General features: G+C 41.9%; 1 protein-coding gene across 1 annotated transcript in view; it reads left to right on the top strand.

Moving 5' to 3' along the window:
* LOC135699104 (gamma-aminobutyric acid receptor subunit alpha-2) overlaps positions 1-20,829 on the top strand; it is a 76,534-nt gene that overhangs the window by 25,574 nt on the left and 30,131 nt on the right. Inside the window, exon 2 of the mRNA XM_065219301.1 lies at positions 1,434-1,619. Within this exon, the coding sequence (XP_065075373.1) occupies positions 1,558-1,619 (62 nt within the window). The 5' untranslated portion in view covers positions 1,434-1,557. The remainder of the gene's footprint in view (positions 1-1,433; positions 1,620-20,829) is intronic.

Below are 20,829 nucleotides of genomic sequence, written 5' to 3'. Positions count from 1 at the left end.
TCTAAGTGTGTAGGGAAACGAGATACCTTATGTGATTTTTCACGTAGCTTTAACGTGCCGATTATTTTGAGTGTACACAGAGAAAATAAATTACCCTAATATTAAGTTATTTTTACTTAATTTTGGGTAATTTTGAGTTTTGTATCCCACTCTCACTTTCTGTTGTTCTCAAAAACGGAACGAGAGATTCGATTTTCTCATGACTATTGTTCAACAAGCTACTAGTGAGTATATGAGATATTCTCAAATTTGAATCAATTGAACTTAATTTTGGGTATAAAATACTCACGAGTAACTAATTATTTTTTGCCGTAATAAAATGTAAACTACTATAAGCAGTTTACTGAAAATTAGCTTATTGAACGGAACATGGGAGATGAGTGAAAAGAACTTAATTTTGGGTAATTTTTCGGTTCCGTGTAGTTTCCGTGCATTGCATTTATGGGTTATAACTGGTCTATATTTAACATTTACCCTACTCCCAGCCGACTTCGTCGTTAGAAATACCAAACCAACTCAAAAGACTTCGCTCCACATCCTCCCCCCACAAACCTTGATGACTTCAACAATTTCTCAGCGCCATACAATTATCACCGCACGAGAAAAGCGATCCACAAACGACAAAACACCACACTTACTCCTTCGCGCTAGAATGCAAAATCAAGTCGTTAAAAGAGAGAAAGCTGCCACGGACTAGAATTGCAAATCTTCTTTCATCAACGCAAGGCGACTACCAACTACACCATCATCGCTTTTCAGCCTTAACATCATTTATGTTGGCAAATTGAAATCATATGCATCGCCATCACCATCAACCAAGGCACCGACCGAGAGATGAAAAAGTGCGCTGTTTTAGGTTATGTCTCCACCACCCCCCGCTGTCCCGCCTACTTGAGATGGTTACTACCAGCAGTTACTCAGAAAGTGACTGACGACGACACCGCCTGCTTGTTTTGCATGTTCATTCGGATTTTTTTTTAGATGAACACAGCAAAACGATAGTTTATGATCGCGAGCTGGCGTCCGTCTTCGTCTATCGGAAAATATGTAAACCAAACTGAGGCGAACACAATGAAAGTTCCTTTTACCATTTTTTTTTTTTGTTGTGGGCTGCGGTTGGTCATGAATAAAAGATTTCAATGAAAGGCGTTGTCGCAAAACGGTGCTGCGGTGACGGTGGAGGTGAATAGATTCGGGTTTAACTTGCCCTGTTCTTATATTGTACAATGTGCGTAATGCGAGAAAGGTTAGTGGTTCCATTTTATGATGTTTGATAAGACGGCTTCATTTTCCCATAAAAATAAAACCCAAATCGATGTTAAATCTTAACCTTGCAAATCCTGATTCAAGATGGTTTTCCATTCCAAAATTATACGACCGATTGAGGCATGTCACTTTCAACTAATTTAGCAATTTATGTTCCCCCATTGCAGAGCACCACGAAGACAAGCTGAAGCCTATTCCGCTAGGACGATTTAATCATCTCGCACAAAAGGTGGTGCCGAAAAACTTACAACTGCAAGAAGGCAAATGACTTAATTGGCACACGGCACAATTATGGAGTGCATTTATCGTACTGTGACAATCCTATTACTATTGATTGGCTCGTTACCGAAACCGTAAGTATGAACCGGTGTGACAGATTGGGGTTTTGGAGTTCGTTAACGATGACACATTTCAATGGAATAATTTAATGGCATTTAATGAATACATGCTATGGTAGCAAGTTCAATTGGGAACCACGCCGCTAGAGGCGCTTACATTTTATAAGGGGGCTATATATCTCGAAATCCTGGTCATATATGTAGAATGTTACTATCTTCAGGTAAGTTGTTTAAGTAACCAAGTTCTTTCGAATGGTGGTCTGGTCATGAACTCTCTCACTACGTGACACTAGTTTGCATGCGAACTTCCTGAATATGCTATGTCTGAAAAGCCTGCGATATAGCATGTTGCTGTGAAATGTGAGAATTTTCGAAACAGGGGTTTCGTGTAGAGACCAAAATTCAAAGCTGCACGCCATATTGGAGTCCAGCCATAAGTTTTAGAAACATTGTAAAATACCCTACAATATGGGTTTGTTTGTTTTTTTTTTTTTTTCCTTTATTAGAGAGATTTTTAGCCTAAGGCTAGTTCATCTCTTTTAAAAATTACAAAAAAGAATTGGGACCTCAAAAGGAGGATCCCAATCTTGGCAAGTGGGCATTTAGCTTAATTATATAAAATATTGTAAAAACACTACCAAAAGGGCCAACGAATTCAAAAGCACCAACAGAAAACACTCAAATGTTGTAAAAAAGATTCGCCTCCTTCAGGAAGGCGATGAGGGTGTCTGCTGCCGGGGACTCGTCGCCAAGCAGACTTCGTATGCTGGTTCCCTCCAGACCGAAGGCAACCCGAAGGTCCTCGAGCTCCACACAGTTGATGAGGATGTGTTCTACGGAGGCTGGCACTCCGCAGGTTTCGCAGGTTCTCCGGAACGGTGTTCCTCCGAAATTATGGGAGGCCCTGCTATGCCCGGTGCGCAGCCTGGACACCACTTGCTGCTCCTTGAGGCTCGGTCGATCCTTCCAGGGATCGGTGGTCGCCTTGATTTTTCGTAGTTGGTGAGTTCGATTGTTCCTCCACTCGTTGTCCCACGCTCTCCGAACCGTCTGCTTGATCCATTTCTTGATGTCCTGGAACGGAACATTGTCAGAGAACCTGGGTCCGATGGGGCCTGAGCCGGCGAGGTGGTCGGCGATCACGTTCCCCTGGATGCCACAGTGCCCGGGTACCCACATGTATACGGTGTTGGGCGGCGCATGCGTTACCGTCCCTTGTATCCACGGATGCTTTGGTGCTTCATCGGTTAGGGCCATTATTGCGCTTTGTGAGTCGGTAACGATGAGGATCGGCCGATTGGCCGGAAGGGTGGTTGCGTGAAAGACGGCCGCTGCCTCAGCGGAAAACACCGAGCACTGGGCCGGAAGTGAATTGCTGACGACCAAACTATCTCCTGAAACCCCCATTCCCACTCCGCTGCTGGCGAGCGAGCCATCAGTGTACCTGATTTCGTGATCTTGATAGTGCGCCCCGAGAGTTTCGACGACTGTCCGGCGCAAAGCCAGTGTGTTGTCTCCTGCCCTGAAGCGGTCCTTGATTCGGCTGTCGATTCTGATCTGATGTGATTGCCAACTTTTGTCTCCGTGCCAGTGGACCCTGGCCACTGGAGGGAGATCTACGTCGGCGACCGTGCGGAGGAGTCGGTTCGCCTCGTCGAGGAGAAAGATCCTGCTGTTTCCCGACGTTTTAGCGAGGAAGGCAGCGGCTTTGGTAGCGGTAGCTGCGGTGTAGACGAGCCGAAAAGGCAGAATACCGGCTTCAACGCACGCGGCGTCGGCCGGGGTGGAGGGCAGGAGACCGGAGACTGTTCTTACGTATCAATATGGGTATTTCCGGAACGGGGACGACGTGTAGAGTTCTAAAATCGATGCTGGACGCCATTTCAATACTGTTACGCATTTGACAACAAACGTTTGGTTGCTGGGTACATTATCAAAGAGGCTTGGGGGTAAGGTGGTTAGCAGTAAGGCGAGCGAACGTTCAATGAAAATTAACTCTTAAACAACAATAATGTATGGTGGCCTGAAAAGAAACGTTTTGTCGTGATGGATGAGTAATGCTGAACTATTAGGGCGTTCAACACGGATGATGCTGGCGAGCTGTATGTTGTTTAGAACGAGGGTGACGCGCTTGTCATAGATGGCCCACAGCGGCTCACGACGAGCAACTGAATCCGATCAGTAGCGGTGCGGCTTCTTCCTCCTTCTTCGGTGAATCGAGGGCGCTCTTGAGGGCAGCCTTGATAGCTAGCTGCTTGCGTGGAGCCTTTCGTTGTATAATGGAGAAAAATGTACAACGCCACGCGCCGAAACCACTGCTGCTGCTGATGATGATGATAATGTTGACGACCGGACACCACCACTCACCACACGCGGTGATTGAATAATGGAATTGCAAGACCGGATGGAATTCGATTTTGAAATCTGTGTTAGGGAAAGCGCTTTTCGCAGGCAATCGGTGATAATTTGAATTATCAAAACAACAATTGCACATTCATGCAATTTTCAATAGCCCCTTTTGAAAATTGATAAAGTCATAATTTTCAGATTCGTAGAAAAATTTCCTATCGATTGGCGTATTAACACTTCGAATACGGTGGGTAAAAAACATTACGCTGACTACAAAACCTCCGAAAAACGTGTAACGGTAAATTTTCACTGACATAACTTAGCCATTTCTTGATTAATTTCAAAAATTGTGGTACTTCTACCATTCCTAGTGTCTGTAGATTATTTTGATTGCAAAAATATTGAAAATAGGGTCATCTACTTTTTTTTAAAGCGAAAAGAGTCATAACTAGAATACAGTCATGGTTCCTATGCATGGATATTGGAGACAACAGAACGGTCTTCGAAAGATCCGGAACGGCCATAAAAGTGGTCAATCCATGAACTTGATCCAAGCGCTCCGCGAAAACATTAAGAACTGTGATATAAGAAAGAATTTGGGGTCGTGACATACACAAGGACCCAGATGGGCATCGGACCGTCCTCTGGAAGATCCGGAACATCCGTAAAAGTAGTCAATGACGAAAAAATAACCGCGTAGCTCTAGGATCAGTTTCGTGGATTGTCCACTTTCACGGATGTTCCGGATTTACCGGAGGATGGTCCCATGGCCATCTGGGTCCATGTTTATGTCACGACCTCAAATTATTTCTTATATCACAGTTCCTAAAGTTTTCGGAAAAACCGCGTAGCTCTAGGATCAATTTCATGGATTGACCCTAGGATTGATCTTTTTACGGACGTTCCGGATCTACCAGAGGTCATCCTGAGGGCCATCTGGGTCCATCACAGTTCTTAATGTTTTCGAAAAAAAACCGCGAAGCTCTAGGATCAATTTCATGGATTGACCACTTTTACGGATGTTTTAGATCTTCCCGAGGACGGTCTCATGGCCATCCGAGACGATGTTTATGTCACGACCTCAAATTCTTTCCTTATATCACAATTCCAAGTGTTTTCTAAAAAAAAACGCGAAGCTCTAGGATCAGTTTCATGGATTGACCACTTTTACGGATGTTTCGGATCTTCCGGAGGACCGTTGGTTGCTTCCAGGATCCATATATAGGTACCATGACTATATTCTGGCTAATTGCTATGAAAATGTGACAGATAAAAGGAGGAGTTCGTGGATTTTCCCATGTTTTGAGGGGTGCATCGATTAGCTTGGGACCGAAGAGAGTACCAGAGCTGAGCCAAATAGTTGAGCACGTTTCTTCGGGACCTTCTGGTCTTAGAGTTATCGGTTACCGGATTGAAGTACATCAATTTTGATGTGATATCAAAATTTATGTTTTGCTGTCCGGACACCGCTATATTGGATTTCAAAATGGCGGTGAATGTCGGTTTTTTACTTTGACTGTTATACCAAAGTTTTGATGTTCCGTTTGTTTTGAACTTTTCACGTGCTTCACATTTCACTTCGCTTTGATCTATATAAGGCTTGTACTCGAAAAAAAATGCACAATTTTTATCCGTGTGTAACTTTTTTATCCGTGGGTAAAAATTGATGAAAATCTGGGTATAACTAGTTTGGAGTGAATTGTTTACATGTTCAAAATTGCATAACAATCGGTTCAGTGTTTATTGAGATGTCATCGAAACAAGAAGGAAATCGCCGGAGAATTTTGCGCGCCGTAATGGAAAATCCGACTGCGACTGCGATCTGAAGGCAAAGTGTTCCGCCTGGTTCGTTCAGCAAACCATGAAACGAGCTGAGCTTCGTGTATTCAAAGTCCGGAAGGCACCGAACCGGCGTGATCAACAAAACACTCGTATCACTGAAGCTGTATCGAGAGTGGTTAACGAAACCGATGTGTGTGGTCATGGATGACGAAACCTACATCAAGGCAGACGCAAAACAGATACCGGGGCTGGAGTTCTACGTTGCCAAATCACGGTTTGATGTTCTGGACGCCAAAAAATACTTCCTCTGGCAGGCCATATGCCAATGCGGTAAACTGAGTAAACCGTACATCACAATGGGTACCATCAACAGCGAAATTTACCGCACCGAGTGCCTCCAGAAGCGTCTGTTGCCCTTCCTGCGGTCCCACGGAGGCGAGACATTATTTTGGCCGAACCTGGCCTCATGCCATTACGCACGATCGACGTTGGATTGGTACAGAGACAATAACGTTGTTTTTGTACCAAACACCGCCAACCCCCCAAAATTCACCAGAGATTCGTCCGGTGGAAAGATTTTGGGCCATAATGAAGGCCAAAGTTCGAAAATCGTCCAAGGTCGGCTCCACCATTGCACAAAATGTAATGAGGGGTCTTAAGAGAAAGGTGCGGGCTTTCAGCGATGGAATGAAATTGAATAAAATAATTGTGCCGAAACATAATCCATATGTATAAGTTCATTCCCTGAAATTTTCAAGAAAATCCGACTTAAAATAAATTTTTGACGAACACTTTTGCCTGGTGCATTTTTTCGAGTACAGGCCTTACTAGGCCGGGAGTCTGCTGTTGAAAGCAAGTGAAACCTCGTGTATACTGTGTATCTTATAAGAGCGTCAAAGGCAGGAAGAAGAAGAATCAGTAACCCACGAGACTGACATCAAATCTAGACTAACATTTGAAAGGGGCGTAAGAGCCAAAATGTAAACAAACCATATTTTGCCACATATAGAGAGAATAGTTCACAAACTACTCGATAAACACGAAAAAGTAGAAGAAAATATCACTTCAAATCATCAAAAACGTTTCTTCTTACATGGCGTATTTCCAACTTTCAACTCTATGATGAATCTGGTTGTTACGCCTTGCACCAGAACTACGAATTATATCGTTTTAATATGCCAAATGTTTTGATTCTCTAGTATCTAGTCACGCCCGATTCATTTGAAATGCATCCGATTGATAGTTCACGTGTAAACAACGAACAAAAAGAAGACCAAAACATCTCCGGGCGTAATTCCACTCTCACAAAATTTGCGAACGAAGAACCAAGGCGGAACAACAAACAAAAAATCCCGAGGGTGTACTTCCACGGCGTATCACCAGTGTTGGCAGTTCAAAGGGTGGAAGATTTGGGGGGTAACAACATGTATGAAATTATCAGGGCGTATGATGTTTTCTTCTCATTTTCACGACAAAGAAAACTTTTTTTGAGTTTTTAGTGATGCATGATGATAGATTACACTATTAACTATATGTCAAGCTTATAAAATCAACCAGAAAATGGAAAGTCGTGAAATAGGATTAATTTTTAGGTCAACAAAATTCAGAAGCGATTTTCTCGATATGGTCATTTTGGAATTACGCCCTTTTCAAATGTTAGTCTAGAAATGTTTCCATTATAGGATTTCACAAATTTGACAGTACCCTCTTAACTGGTCTATAAATTTATGGCCCATAAAAAAACTTGAACAACACATACGAACTTTGCGGCTGTATTGCATATTTTACAGCTATTGCTTACACCGCATGTGTTTGTTTTGCGTTGGTTGTAAGTGTGTGGGTGAAAAATAGCAGACAACAGAAGAATGCTGGCTTAGCAGTCCCTGGTTTACTATACACACAGAGGAACATTCATCTAAATGTAGGTGCTCTGGGACTGACAAATACGAACGTCACATATTTGAGATAAAATTGACCACACCTCAATGGGTCTGGGTTCAATCCCAGCCGAAGTCGGTGGGATTTTTCTGAGGCATACAAATCTTTGGCCACGTCTTCCTTCGGAAGGGAATTAAAGCCGTTGGTCCCGGCCCATGTGTGTTGAATGGGTGCGATATTCTAAGCAGGAGTGAAAGCTGCCTTCCTGCACATTCGATTGCCCGTCAATGGATGGCAATCGATGTCCGTTGGTGATTGGCACTAGATTGCGGAACAGAGACCGCCGTTAAATAAAGGAAAGAAAAACAAGAAGACGATCTTCATTGACATCTATCGAAGCATTTATCACTTTTCGCCCTGCTTGGCGATCATAAACTATTGAGTATTGATTGCCTGCAGCCTGGCCGTAAAAAAATCAATCCTCATCCACTCTAATTTACCTTCCACATAACACTGGTCAACGAGCCTAAAATTAGCGACACATAAGCTACGCTCAATAAATAAAATCCAATCAATTAGAAGATTGTCGCCGGTCCGGATCAACTCTGCTTCCAATTCCGAGAAGCTTGTACTTACCAACCCAAACCCCACTCGGCATATGTTTCTTTTCCTCGTCTTATCTAGGTACCAGAATGTAACTCCCCAAAAACATAGTGCAATAAGCCACACATCCGATATGCACACGATACTAGCTTTTATTTTCGACTGTTGCTGCACCCATGCAAGCATGTGATGCACTCGTGACCTAACCTCTCCCGATCATCCCTCTAAGCATATAGCAAAGCAACAAAAACGAGCAGAGAAGATGATACACCCCCACCGCCCAGCCACCCGGCAGCTTACATTCAGGCTAATAAAATTTGCAATAAACGTTCTTCTCGTCGCTTCTTGTCAACGAAGTAAACGCTCTAAAGCGGTGAATGCACTTTTTTTTTCTCTGCACCACCGCCGGATGGCAAAGTGCAACAGTACAGCCCACAAAAAGTTTACCTGCCGGGGACAAACAACCCGAGAGAACTTTCTCCGAAAACGTGTAAGTACTGTGTACAATGATCTACCTTTACCCAGAAAGTTGGTCCGTCCATCTGGCTGCTGCAGTGCATCCAGGTCACGTGCGCTCCGCTCGGATGGAAGCAAATAGCGCCTAGTTCTTCAAGTTGGTTAAGATCCTAACTAGGAAAGACGTTCGCCTCTACTGCTAGCTATAATAGCGGGTGGTTTGCGTTATAGTCAAAGACAAGTTGCGTGCGGATGTCGGGACTTGAAGCTCTACAGGTCGAATCGATTGTGAGATGTTTATTGCATTTCGGAGTTGATTATCGGCGGTAGGAAGTTACCCGACTGAAGTAGTGTTAAATTTCTTCATGTCTTCGTCTCACCCTTACAGAGTTAGGGATTTTTTTTTAGATCTCTTAGATGCAAAAGGATGATGAGCAGCAACTATATAGAGGAGGAACATCCAGGAAATGGCGGTGGAAATCCAAAGTAAGGCCAAAGTAATGTCATGAAAAATTGAGACACTATGAGATCCTATATTTTTACGAGGTGCGGCGGATGTTCAAGACCTAGGCTTTAGTGGTTTCTACTGGATGGTCTAAAGACCGTAGATCACTAGCCAATGGCTTTCTTCAGTTTACGGTCTTCTCAGAGGGAATCGTATTGAAGTCAGAGACGTGCTTGAACAAGCCTGAGTTTATTTCATAAGGGTTACAGAGTTTATATAGCCGAAAACGGCTTCAGTATTTTCCACGGTTACAATTGCCTTTTCCTTAAATCTAGTGTATTAAAAAGAGATAGAAAGAGACGCCTGGTAAGGTGTTGACAAACATTGAATATTTTTGGCTGATTTGGTTTTACGCGCGGTGTTTAGGTGATCGACATTTTTAAACCCGGATTTTTTTCACGAAGCTTCAAGAGATGTGAGTCAGAGGAAGCTCAAAGGAAGCTTGTCCTTAATTTTTCAAATTCCTGACTAACTTAACAAATTGATCCATCATCCCATTTTTTTTTCCCTGACAAACAACCCATCAACTTCTCGATGTCAGACCACGTGAACTCCTTCTGCCGTCATATTAACGCGCTTCATTTTTGCACCATTTCGCACTTGGCTCGAGTACTTCCGTCCTTCTTTTCCAACTAGAGCGAACGCAGCGCAACGTTCCAGAAAAGCAACAAAAGGAAGTAACTGTCTGCGGTGAATTAAGCACGCGAGGACTTATCCCTCCTTTGCACTTATTACCACTCCAGCAATCCGCTCCCGTTCCGACATTATAAAGACCATCATCATCATCATCATTGTCATTAGCATCATGTGCACGCTTATCCTTCGCCACTGGGCTAATCCACGCCAACTGACGAATCGATTTATTTTACCCTATCCGAATTCCATCTAATTTCGCATAATTGTTCACTAGGGGCAATGAAACAAGTGTGTGCCGCAATTCGGCCATTGCATATCATAGCACGAAAACGGCTAATCTAATCTAATCAATGGTGTAGTGGCAAGCGTGATTATCTCTCGCTCCAGCAGGCCTGGGTTCAATCCCAGTCGGCGCCGCCGCGATGTTCTGAGGCATAACATCTCTGATCACGCCTTCCTTCGGAAGGGAAGTAAAGTTGTTGGTCCCCGGTTCATGAGTTGATGGGTCGATAAGTAGAGTCCAGATGTGGGAGCTGCCTCCCTGGCGTCGGTAGCATTGGTTCTCAGCATGGAAAACAAATCAAGGAAATACAAAAAAATCACAACTTTTCCAGGGTGATCAGCTTGCCAAATCTGAATATTAATTCTATAATCTAAACAAGAAGACTAGTTACTAGGTGGGGTGAAAAGTAACCTTCTTGGAAATGAAACTATTTTTTCAATGTTTTTTTTTTATTTTATTCAATATAGTCCAATTTTAGCTCGATACACTTATTCCAGCGATTTTCCAACTTCATGATCCCGTCCGAAAAGTAATTTTCCGAAAGGTCTGCAAAATACTCCTCCGCGGCGTCGATGATTTCCTCACGTGAGCTGATTTTTTTATTGATGAGCCATCTTTTGAGGTTTGGGAAGAGATAATAGTCTGAGGGAGCCAAATTGGGCGAATATGATGGATGCGGCACCGACAAGATGCGGAAGCAATATGAGCCGTAAGTCATTGATTTTAGCCGTGGTTGCGATGCTCTTGTGCGCCGGCGCATAGTCTTGCAAACGCAAAAAAAATCGCTCCATGTGAGGCCGTTTTGCAGCGATTTCGCCCTTCAATCGCTCCAATAATGCACAGTAATAGCATCCGGCGGAAACTAACGATTTTTAATTGGCTCACTACTAGACTAGCCTATTGGTCCCAAGCAAATCGATTAACGTACCCCGTACTAGTCGAAATTCCAGTACTACACTTTGTTTGTTTTGATTCGCTATGAAAGTTTGACAGACAAAATGAGGGGTTCGTGGATTTTCCTATGTTTCGAGGGGTGCATCGATTAGCTTGGGACCGAAGAGAGTACCAGAGCTGAGCCAAAAAGTTGAGCACGTTTTTCTTCGAGACCTTCTGGTCTTAGAGTTACCTCTATGGTATTAGAGATTGCTTAAGTGTGATTGTGTCAGTGACTTGTTTTCATCTGGAAAATTTTCAGCTATGAAGTTTTTTTTTCCGATGAAAACATTTTGCGTTTACGTATACGTGACGTAGTGTGCGTACGATAAACGTCAGCAATCTCTATACTCGCTGTTGATGGTTTTTCCTTTTTCGAGGTAGTCCACGAAGAGAATGCCATGACAATCCCAGAAAACCGACGCCATAACCTTTCCGATCCATCGAGCCTCCTTCGGCCACTTCGGAGCACTCGTGCCGGCTTCAGTCCATTGCCGAACACTCATTTTGTTCTCTGGGGTGTAATAGTGGATCCAGGTTTCATCAACAGTTACCAATCGACGCCAAAAGTCCGCCCGATTCCGCATCAGCAAGTCCAAACACTCTTTCGAAGTGCTCTTGCGTTCGTGTTTTTGGTCAGGAGTGAGCTTGCGCGGCACCCAGCGGCAGAATAACTTTTTCATATGCGGAATCTCACCAAAAATATGGCGTGTGCGCTCAGTACTAATCTTTGCGGCATCTGCTAGCTCGCGCGTAGCTTCACTTTCCGGTCAGCTAACACCATTTCATGTATCATGCACATCGGAGGGCCTGCCGCTGCGGACTTGATCGGTAGTGGAGTTGCGGCCACCACTAAACTCTCGAAACCAATATTTGACGGTGTAATCTGACGGAGCATTAACCCCATAATATTTATCTAACTTTTCTTTTGTTTCCTTCGCCGTTTTGCCTCTCAAAAATAATCTTTTATGAGAGAACGAAAATCGTTTTTATCCATACTCAACATGATGCCAAACAAGTCAACAACAATCAGCTGTCAAAACAAAACTAAAGACAGTATCGCACTGAAATTTGGCATGTCTGCCTAAATATAAACGGACTACAAGGCACCATAATCTTTTTAGCATCTTTTTCTCCTGGTTATCGTTCAAAACACCAACCACTGCACTTAGCTAATTGAAATGCGTCTTAGCACACGGACGCCTGATATTGAAAGAGGCCGATTTTGGGCAATGGCCGTTCTTTCCTCCCAATTTTCCTTCATCCCGTCATCCTTGTTATGTATATAGTTGTTTGTAGCTCTATAGTGGACATAACGTAACGGCACAACATTTTCACAGCGGTACAGAACCCTATCACTTCTGTGGTATACTGCTGTTTTTGCACAAGAAACGTGAAGGTTCTGAATATATAACATAAATGACAAAAACCTAGGAATTTGTGTATCCTGGTATATCCTTGTTCGTTTAAATTCGTGAATGTATTTTCCTGTTCTCCATTGCAAAACGAAAAGTATCCTGCAGAAAGCCATCGCCACAATGATTTGAAAAAATAGCCAAAACCTCTATGAACTGGTAGATAACGAGATCATTTCAAGGGGTAGGTCTCTCCGCACACCAATCTTGGGTCATCTTTTCTGTCAGTGTGCCACAAGTATGCCGCAGGTGTGCCGATTTTGCCGGTCATAGAGCAAGCTGCGATTGTTTGTAAAATACCCATCCCGACAACCCGGTATTTCCGACAACTTGAATGTTTTGGTTTGAAATCGGAATGAGGATGACGCGAGAAGTGGCGGGTGCGCGAAATTTTGGTGTTTTGTGTTCATAGGATAATAAAAGTCCTGTGTTTTAGGGTTTTATAATGCCCTCAAAGGCAGACCAGAAACCTAACATTTCGTGATGTGAAAAGCAATGGTCCATCAGCGGCCGGAAAGAGTTGGAACCGGTGGGGAACATTGTTTGAGACCGACTATAGAGGATGATGAATAGACTTCTGTTGTTTGTTTTGTGTGAGTTGCAGCATTATTTGAATTAATGATAATAATGGGGTCTGATTAACTGCCTCTTTCTCTTGAGCCCACTCTAGAACCTATATTGCGTATTTAAATCTATTAGTGAACAGCTTGTTTGAGTTCCTCTGGTAGATTCAATTAGAGGATTTTCTTGAATATACACGGTGGAAACTAACGATTTTCAATTGGCTCACTACTTGACTAGCCTATTGGTCCCAAGCAAATCGATTAACGTACCCCATTCTAGTTGAAATTCTAGTACTACACTATATTTGTGCCTTTCGGAGACCGAGATTTCAACCTCTGGGACAGTTAACGTCCGTGGTCTCCCAGGATCTGAGATCAGTCCACACTTAAGCCGCCGATAGCCACGAGGATCGGTAGCTTGTCATCGACAGCGGCCGGTTTCTCTATTGCAACAGCGTAAGTGTTTCACCTCCCACCCACCATTGGATCAATAAAACCATTAAATTGAAGCCTAAATTAACCCTTTTTGTCAAGCTTCTCATAGTTCCGAAAACTCTCCCTACCTCTCCAACGCCCGGAGACCCGGGAGCAAAAGAGGCCTTTGGTGCCCACCCCAACAACTGCCGACTGGCTTAGACCAGCAGTCAGGGATGTAGACACGTCCCCTTCAGGAATGGCGTAGAAGCTCCCGGTGTCAAACAATTGTGAGTTTCTAACTACACGCCACTGACCGTATCGTACGTGACTCGTTGATCCAGTCTCAAGAGGAAGCTATACTGATGGCCATTGGAACATTTCGACTATAGCTCGTTTAAATTTATCGTTCAAAATACAGATCTGGAAATGACTATCGTGTAAGTATAGTTTTCATTGAGGTTTTCACCGAGGTTTTAATCCACTAGGATCTTGATCCTGTGAAAATGACTACGGACATTTAAGCTGATGGGAGCTGAATCGGAACTTGTGGCATCCGGAGAGCCGAGGCTCATAGCTTCCGTAGCGTTATGGGCTGCAGAAATGAACAACATTCCCATGGATTTCCCCCCATACGATGCCCTTCTACTTGAAGCTCATAAAGGTCGCCAAGTTGGACAAGTTCAAATCGAAAAATCGGTTCAGAACAAAATTTAGAACGGTTATTAAAATTGACTATCATAACATTCAATTCACCTGATATTTTTCTTACAGTCACTTACTTTGAACATTCCCATGTGGACATTATGGTCCTACAGATATAGTTTGAAGAAAATCTATTATTTCACCCTAAAGAAACTAATAGAGTTGGAACCATTGAGTTGGAAAGCATGCATTAAGTACTCCTCGCAAAAATTTGAGAAAATGTACCCCCTTCCCATTCGTCACGTTGTTCCAATACCTAATGCATTGCTTGTCACATATTTGTAAATTCCCCTCCCCCCTAAGAGTATGACGTACTTAATGGATGCTCCCTTAGAGACTTGACCTAGCTTTTAGTGGATACATACAATGATTTTACGTCACAGATTATAAAAAAAAATGTGGCGATATTGGGGGCATGCTCATTAAAGTGGTTAATGAGCTGAACGATAACCTTACAAAATTGCTCCATTTTCCATTTTTCATTTTATCGTTTAAAAAACCATTTTCAATTGTTATTTATAGATTCGGTGGTTCGGTAAAGTAATTTATAGTAGTCTTGAGAATAAACAGTTTCATTGCGTTCAGCTTTTATTTCATAATACATACAGTCAACAACAACATACCTACATAGTACACGCCTATATGGGCGCCCAAGGTAGTATGCCGCAAGTGGGTATATCACCAAAACAGCTCAGGATCCAGAGATGAAAGCTGATGGCGCTGCGGAATAGTGAGGTAACTTCTGCAATCTACTGTGGTTTGTACAATAATACTCATATTACTCATATTATTTTAAACAATCGTCACGTCGGTCATAGCTTATTATAATTGCCTGAACAATGCGTAAAGAGCAAATCGAAACATTGAACGTCGCGTGATAGTGGAATTTAATCAAGGCCTAAATACCTTCTCGTAGCCTTTTGTTTTCAGATTTGAAAGATCGTCGGTTGCAGTGGCTTGCTTACTGAGAAGAAAAACGCGGTCCCAGGTCCTTTCATATTAAAAATGTATGGTAAGATCGCTGTATTTTGCTAAACCTTTCGTTGTCGTCGGTGCCGGGTTTGAATAGTTATAACAACTTGAGTAATGGTATGATGTGATATGAGGCGCTCGGTGGCCTTAGAGCAACCGTTTTTGCTTACTGAGCAGAACATCTTGAGTCTAATCTCAAGCCCATCCACATCAAGATTCGTCAATCGTTTTATTTGTTAATATGACTACATGGTAATAACAGCAACTCGATGATTAAAAAGGAGCTCGTTTGCCTAGTGGCAAACGTTTTTGCTTACTGAGCAGAAGACCGTGGGTTCAATCCCAAGCTCCTTCGCGTTATACGATCGTTAGGACATCAATTCAGCTTATCGTTTACCAAAACGAACCCTGCTGCAAACCCAACCCTCTTACCAAACATCCCTGTGATTCCTCGTGGAAGTGCAGAGGACTCCTCAGCTTCCATCAAAGCGAGTGTCACGTCAGCACATTCCTACCCATTCCTTTCTTGACCTGCGTTCAGGCGCGGCTGGCGCTGGTATTGCCTAATTTGAGATCACCAGTTTTTACACATTGAGGATGATTGCTAGTCCCAAGCATCGTCTATTGGTTCTCTGTGTAATTACAGCTGGTCTGGCAATAACAGAGTAGCAACCGCGGGCGGTCAATCATGCTCATGCTCATGCTCATGCTCATGCTCAATACATACAATCAACAACAACATACATTCTTCCACAAATGTGGAACACTTCCATATGATGAACACACTAGACTGACTGTACAGTAATTAAATGTTCTTTAATTGTAGGGGACTGTACACATTTAAAGCACTTTGGTTTCAAAATCGTCTTCTAGGATCCTGATGTTGGGGAAAACGAATCAACAAGACTTGATGTACTTCATTTTCATATTTTAGATCACTGAAAAACATACATTTTGTTATATCCTTTCGTATGCAGATTTGAAATACGTACCCCTTACAATGAATGTACACTTCATTTCAAATAAACTCATTTTATACTCTAAAAAATGATCAGATCACGCGACTAAAATTATCGAACTGATGGAGCAAAAAACAACAAACACAGCACTAGCAACCGGGGGCGACCCCGGCGTAGTGGTTCGCATCCATACCTCTGACGCCAAAGTCACGAGTTCAAATCTCACCCCTGGACAAGTCACGAATGACCCAAGAGCGTTAAAGTGACTATAATAAAAGAAAAAAAAAAACTAGCAACCGGTCATAAAACAAATGTTACTACGATGAAAATAAAACCTAGAATTAAAATACTTAAAAATACTTAGCGATACTTACGAGATATTTAAAAATATTTAATAAATATTGGAACTAAAGTTTAGAGTGAGATGCCCCTAGCACTAACCCCTCATTTTATCTGTCAAACTTTCATAGCGAATCAAAACAAACATAGTGTAGTACTAGAATTTCGACTAGAATGTGGTACGTTAATCGTTTGCTTGGTACCAATAGGCTAGTCAAGTAGTGAGCCAATTTAAAATCGTTAGTTTCGTATTGACTGTTGCTAAAACCAAAAATCAATACGAAACTAACGATTTTCAATTGGCTCACTACTTGACTTGCCTATTGGTCCCAAGCAAACGATAAACGTACCACATTCTAGTCGAAATTCTACTACTACGAAATGTTTGTTTTGATTCGTTATGAAAGTTTGACAGATAAAATGAGGAGTTCTCGGATTTTACTATGTTTCGAGGGGTGCATCGATTAGCTTGGGACCGAAAATAGTACCAGAGCTGTACCCCCTCTTCATTATGGGAGTCCAATCGCCACCCGTCACGAAACGTATAGATGACTGGCTATCGACTGCAAATTGACCGTTAACTTTCTGAGCAAACTGAACACTGTTTCTTTTCCTATCGTCTTAAAATTATACGCAACAAAAAACTGTTAACGTTCGGTAACAGTAAAGGGTGATACGGTCAAAATTTGGTCAATATCAACTTGACGTATTTCTTTCAATTTTGCATTTAAAAACCTGAACACCCCTCAATTTGAAGGTGTGTGTGTGTAGAATGTTGCTCCTATTTTGATTTTGGAATTCACTCTTCAGTTGTCAAAATGCCGTCCAAGCAAGAAGAGCAGCGTATCCAAATTTTGCTCGCGCATCGCGAAAATCCGAGCTACTCGCACGCAAAGTTGGCAAAATCGCTAAAAGTTGCCAAATCAACCGTTACAAATGTAATTAAAGTGTTTGTGGAACGTTTGTCGACAGCCAGGAAGTCTGGATCGGGGGGAAATCGAAAACCGGAAGCCGCTGAGACGACAAAGAGAGTTGCCGGTAGTTTCAAGCGAAACCCTAACCTCTCTCTCCGAGATGCCGCAAATAAGCTGGGTGTATCGTCTACAACCGTGCATCGAGCCAAAAAACGAGCCGGACTATCGACTTACAAGAAGGTAGTGACTCCAAATCGCGATGATAAACAAAATACGACGGCCAAAGCGCGATCCCGGAGGCTGTACACGACGATGCTGACGAAGTTTGACTGCGTGGTAATGGACGACGAAACCTACGTCAAAGCCGACTACAAGCAGCTTCCGGGACAGGAGTTTTATACGGCAAAAGGAAGGGGAAAGGTAGCAGATGTTTTCAAGCACATGAAACTGTCAAAGTTCGCAAAGAAATATCTGGTTTGGCAAGCCATCTGTACCTGTGGCTTGAAAAGCAGCATTTTCACGCCAGAGCTCCGCCCAATTGAGAAATACTGGGCTATTGTCAAGCGGAACCTAAAGAAGACCAAAAAAACTGCTAAGGGCGAGCAGCAGTTCAAGGCAAACTGGCTTTCTGCGGCGAAGAAGGTGGACAAGGTGGCTGTACAAAATCTGATGGCAGGGGTCAAGCGTAAGGCCCGGCAATTCGGATTTGGAAAAGCGGAAGCCTAACTGAATATTTTTCCTGAATTTTATACTAATTGAACTTGAAAAAGAAATTTAATTTGATTTTTTAAATAAACGATTTCACCGATTTACACGCGTTTTCCATTGACCAAATTTTGACCGTATCACCCTTTATAATAAATGTTAAATGTACACAAAATCAGATAATATTTGAATCCAAACGTCAGATAAACAAGCAAATGATTTTTTTTTTCTATAGACTATAGCAACCGAGCAAACAAACCATCGCTAAAAATTTCTTAAGTATTTATAAATATTCCCAGGTATATATAGGTATATCGATAGAAATACAAAGTTTAGAGTGGGATGCCCCACGCTATGTCTGAAAGAACTTTTTTTGCAACTTTTATGTACCTAAGTTTTTTCTTCACAGGAATTTAGTATTGATCCTAACAATCAAATCTGTGGAGGCTTTAAAATATTTCATCTTGGGTTTTTTGAGAAAAAGTGTTTTGAAGTACACTTAGCTGTTTATGAAGGCGTATATGGACTATTGACTATACACAACTGTTACTGATCGAAACAAATTCAGCTGAAAATGATTCAAAAGAGATTAGAGTAGTCGAACAAAATACTATATTTCAATGGTACAGTAAGATTCCCGCTTCGGTACCGTAAGATATCGTTGCCTTTTTATGATTTCATAATGTTTTAATTAATAAAATAATTCAACTCTTACTGGAGGTTTCGGTAAACCAACTTTCACAAAAAAGTCCTATGAACTCATCCATAAGTTCATCATCGAAACAATGTCTCATCATAGTATTCATATTGTCCAAAACCTTTAGTTGATGATCAAAATGGCATCCATCCAAAACTACACGTTTATCAAGCAATAGAGTTTATCAAGTACCTACAACGGCAACCAGCGAATCCAAATTGCGTATGCCGAGTCGCATTTGCGGCAGTCACTCCATTTGAAACATTATTGAGATCATTCTTGACTTTTTTCGATTGCAACCCACTTTTAGGAATTGTATAAGCTTGCGACCCACCAATATTAGATGGAGATGTTATTAAGCCAAAATGATGTTGAAAATCCGTGATATTTTAACGGCTTGAAACGCCAAAACACCCCAAACATGCATAACAAGATAAAATGGCTAGAATCGATAAATTTATGGTTAATCGGTAAAACCGTTCAAACATTATCTGAAGACTCTGAAAGAGCTATCTTAACGCATGAGTATCATAAAAAAAATCTAGTATTAAAACTACATTCAACTCTCCACAACACGATGTCCACTTACTGAATATTGAGTTATAGAACCATAGTAAACATTAATTTCATGGCTGCTGTAGTAGCAATGTTGTTGTTAACGGGATTGTTATTTTATAATTCGATGGTCCCTTGAATATCGAGCTTAAGAAAGTTCAATGCATTTAGTAAACCACCTCATAACGATGTTAATAAACCGAGTCAAGACCTATGCCAGAATGATTATAAAAAAGCCAAAAAATAAAGGCTTTAAAGCGCGAAAAAGGCCTCAAACCGCAACAATGGCTTTAAAACGTCAAAACACCAACAAGGCCTCACAATCGCTAAACAAGATTAAAACAAAAGAGGCAAACCAGCTAAAGGCTAAAAGTCTCTATAATAAAGAAAAAAAAAAGATTAAAACGACCTACAATTGCATCATAAACGTATATTGGTCTATTGGTCTACAAATCTTATCAAAAGTCTAAAAATGACAACTCCCATAATAATCATGACACGTTAAAATGGGCCTAAAATACCCAAAAATGGTCCAAATAAGTCAAAATGGTCTAGACTTTCCAAACTGGCTGTATAATGCCAAAATCGCTTTTAAACTGATTACCCCTGCATAATTTTAAAATCAGATTTATTCTACATGCAAGTAAAAAAAAACTTATGATCAACAATCTGAATTTATGCTTCAAGCCTATGGCTAAAAATCTCTCAAATAAAGGATAAAAAAAAATGAATTTATGCGAACTACCTGAGGGTAGCCTGTATCCAATGATGGATCGCGACTCATAGATTGAGAAACGCTGCTCTAATGTTTTTGGCAACAAAGTGATCCTTAATTTCGTCAGCCGGTTCGGAGAGATTCTGAAGTTTCCGGTTTTCACTACATGTATGACGTTTCCCACGAGAAAGCTGCGTCAGATATGATTTGCAAATTTCTACACACCCGCACAATTCGACAGTCAAAATGGTTTGAACTTCTTGTTAACATCTTTCTTCTGGATATTTTAGACCCTCGATCTGATTGTTTATACCGGTAAACGGCAATGCACTCTGTTGGATGTTTTAGTATTAAGCAGTAATTGAATTATTTAAAATTGAATTTACAACACTGGTTGATACAGAACTGTTATACATTCACCACATATAAAGGGTGTCCACGATGAAATTGCCAAACTATGAAATTGCTCTAACTTTTTAACCGTTGGGTAGAATTTAATGAAAATTTGGGTGGATTTAGTTCATAGTGCATTATTTACATCCTGCAAGTTTTAAAGTCATGTGATCAAAACTCGCGGAAATGGAGTCGAAAGAACAGCTCGTGCGTGATAAAATCTTGCACATTCATCACGAGAACAAGGATCTCTCGCATCGTTCCATCGCTAAAACGTTGAGAATCGCGAATTCCACGGTGTCACGAGTGATTAAGCGGTTTGAGGAACGGTTGACCACCGATCGGAAGCCCAGAAGTGAAGGAAAAAGTATTCCGGTCAACACCAAAAATCACAACCGCGTAGTTGGGGCCTTCAACCGAAATCCGAACGCCTCCGTTAGGGATGTGGCTAAGA

This window comes from Ochlerotatus camptorhynchus, unplaced genomic scaffold (assembly GCF_037179485.1).
Source record: "Ochlerotatus camptorhynchus isolate MF236.1 unplaced genomic scaffold, CSIRO-AGI_Acam_v1.1 ptg000102l, whole genome shotgun sequence".
Taxonomy (NCBI): Eukaryota; Metazoa; Arthropoda; class Insecta; order Diptera; family Culicidae; genus Ochlerotatus; species Ochlerotatus camptorhynchus.
The sequence above is the reverse complement of the archived record's forward strand: the minus strand, read 5'-3'. Positions and strand labels throughout refer to the sequence as shown.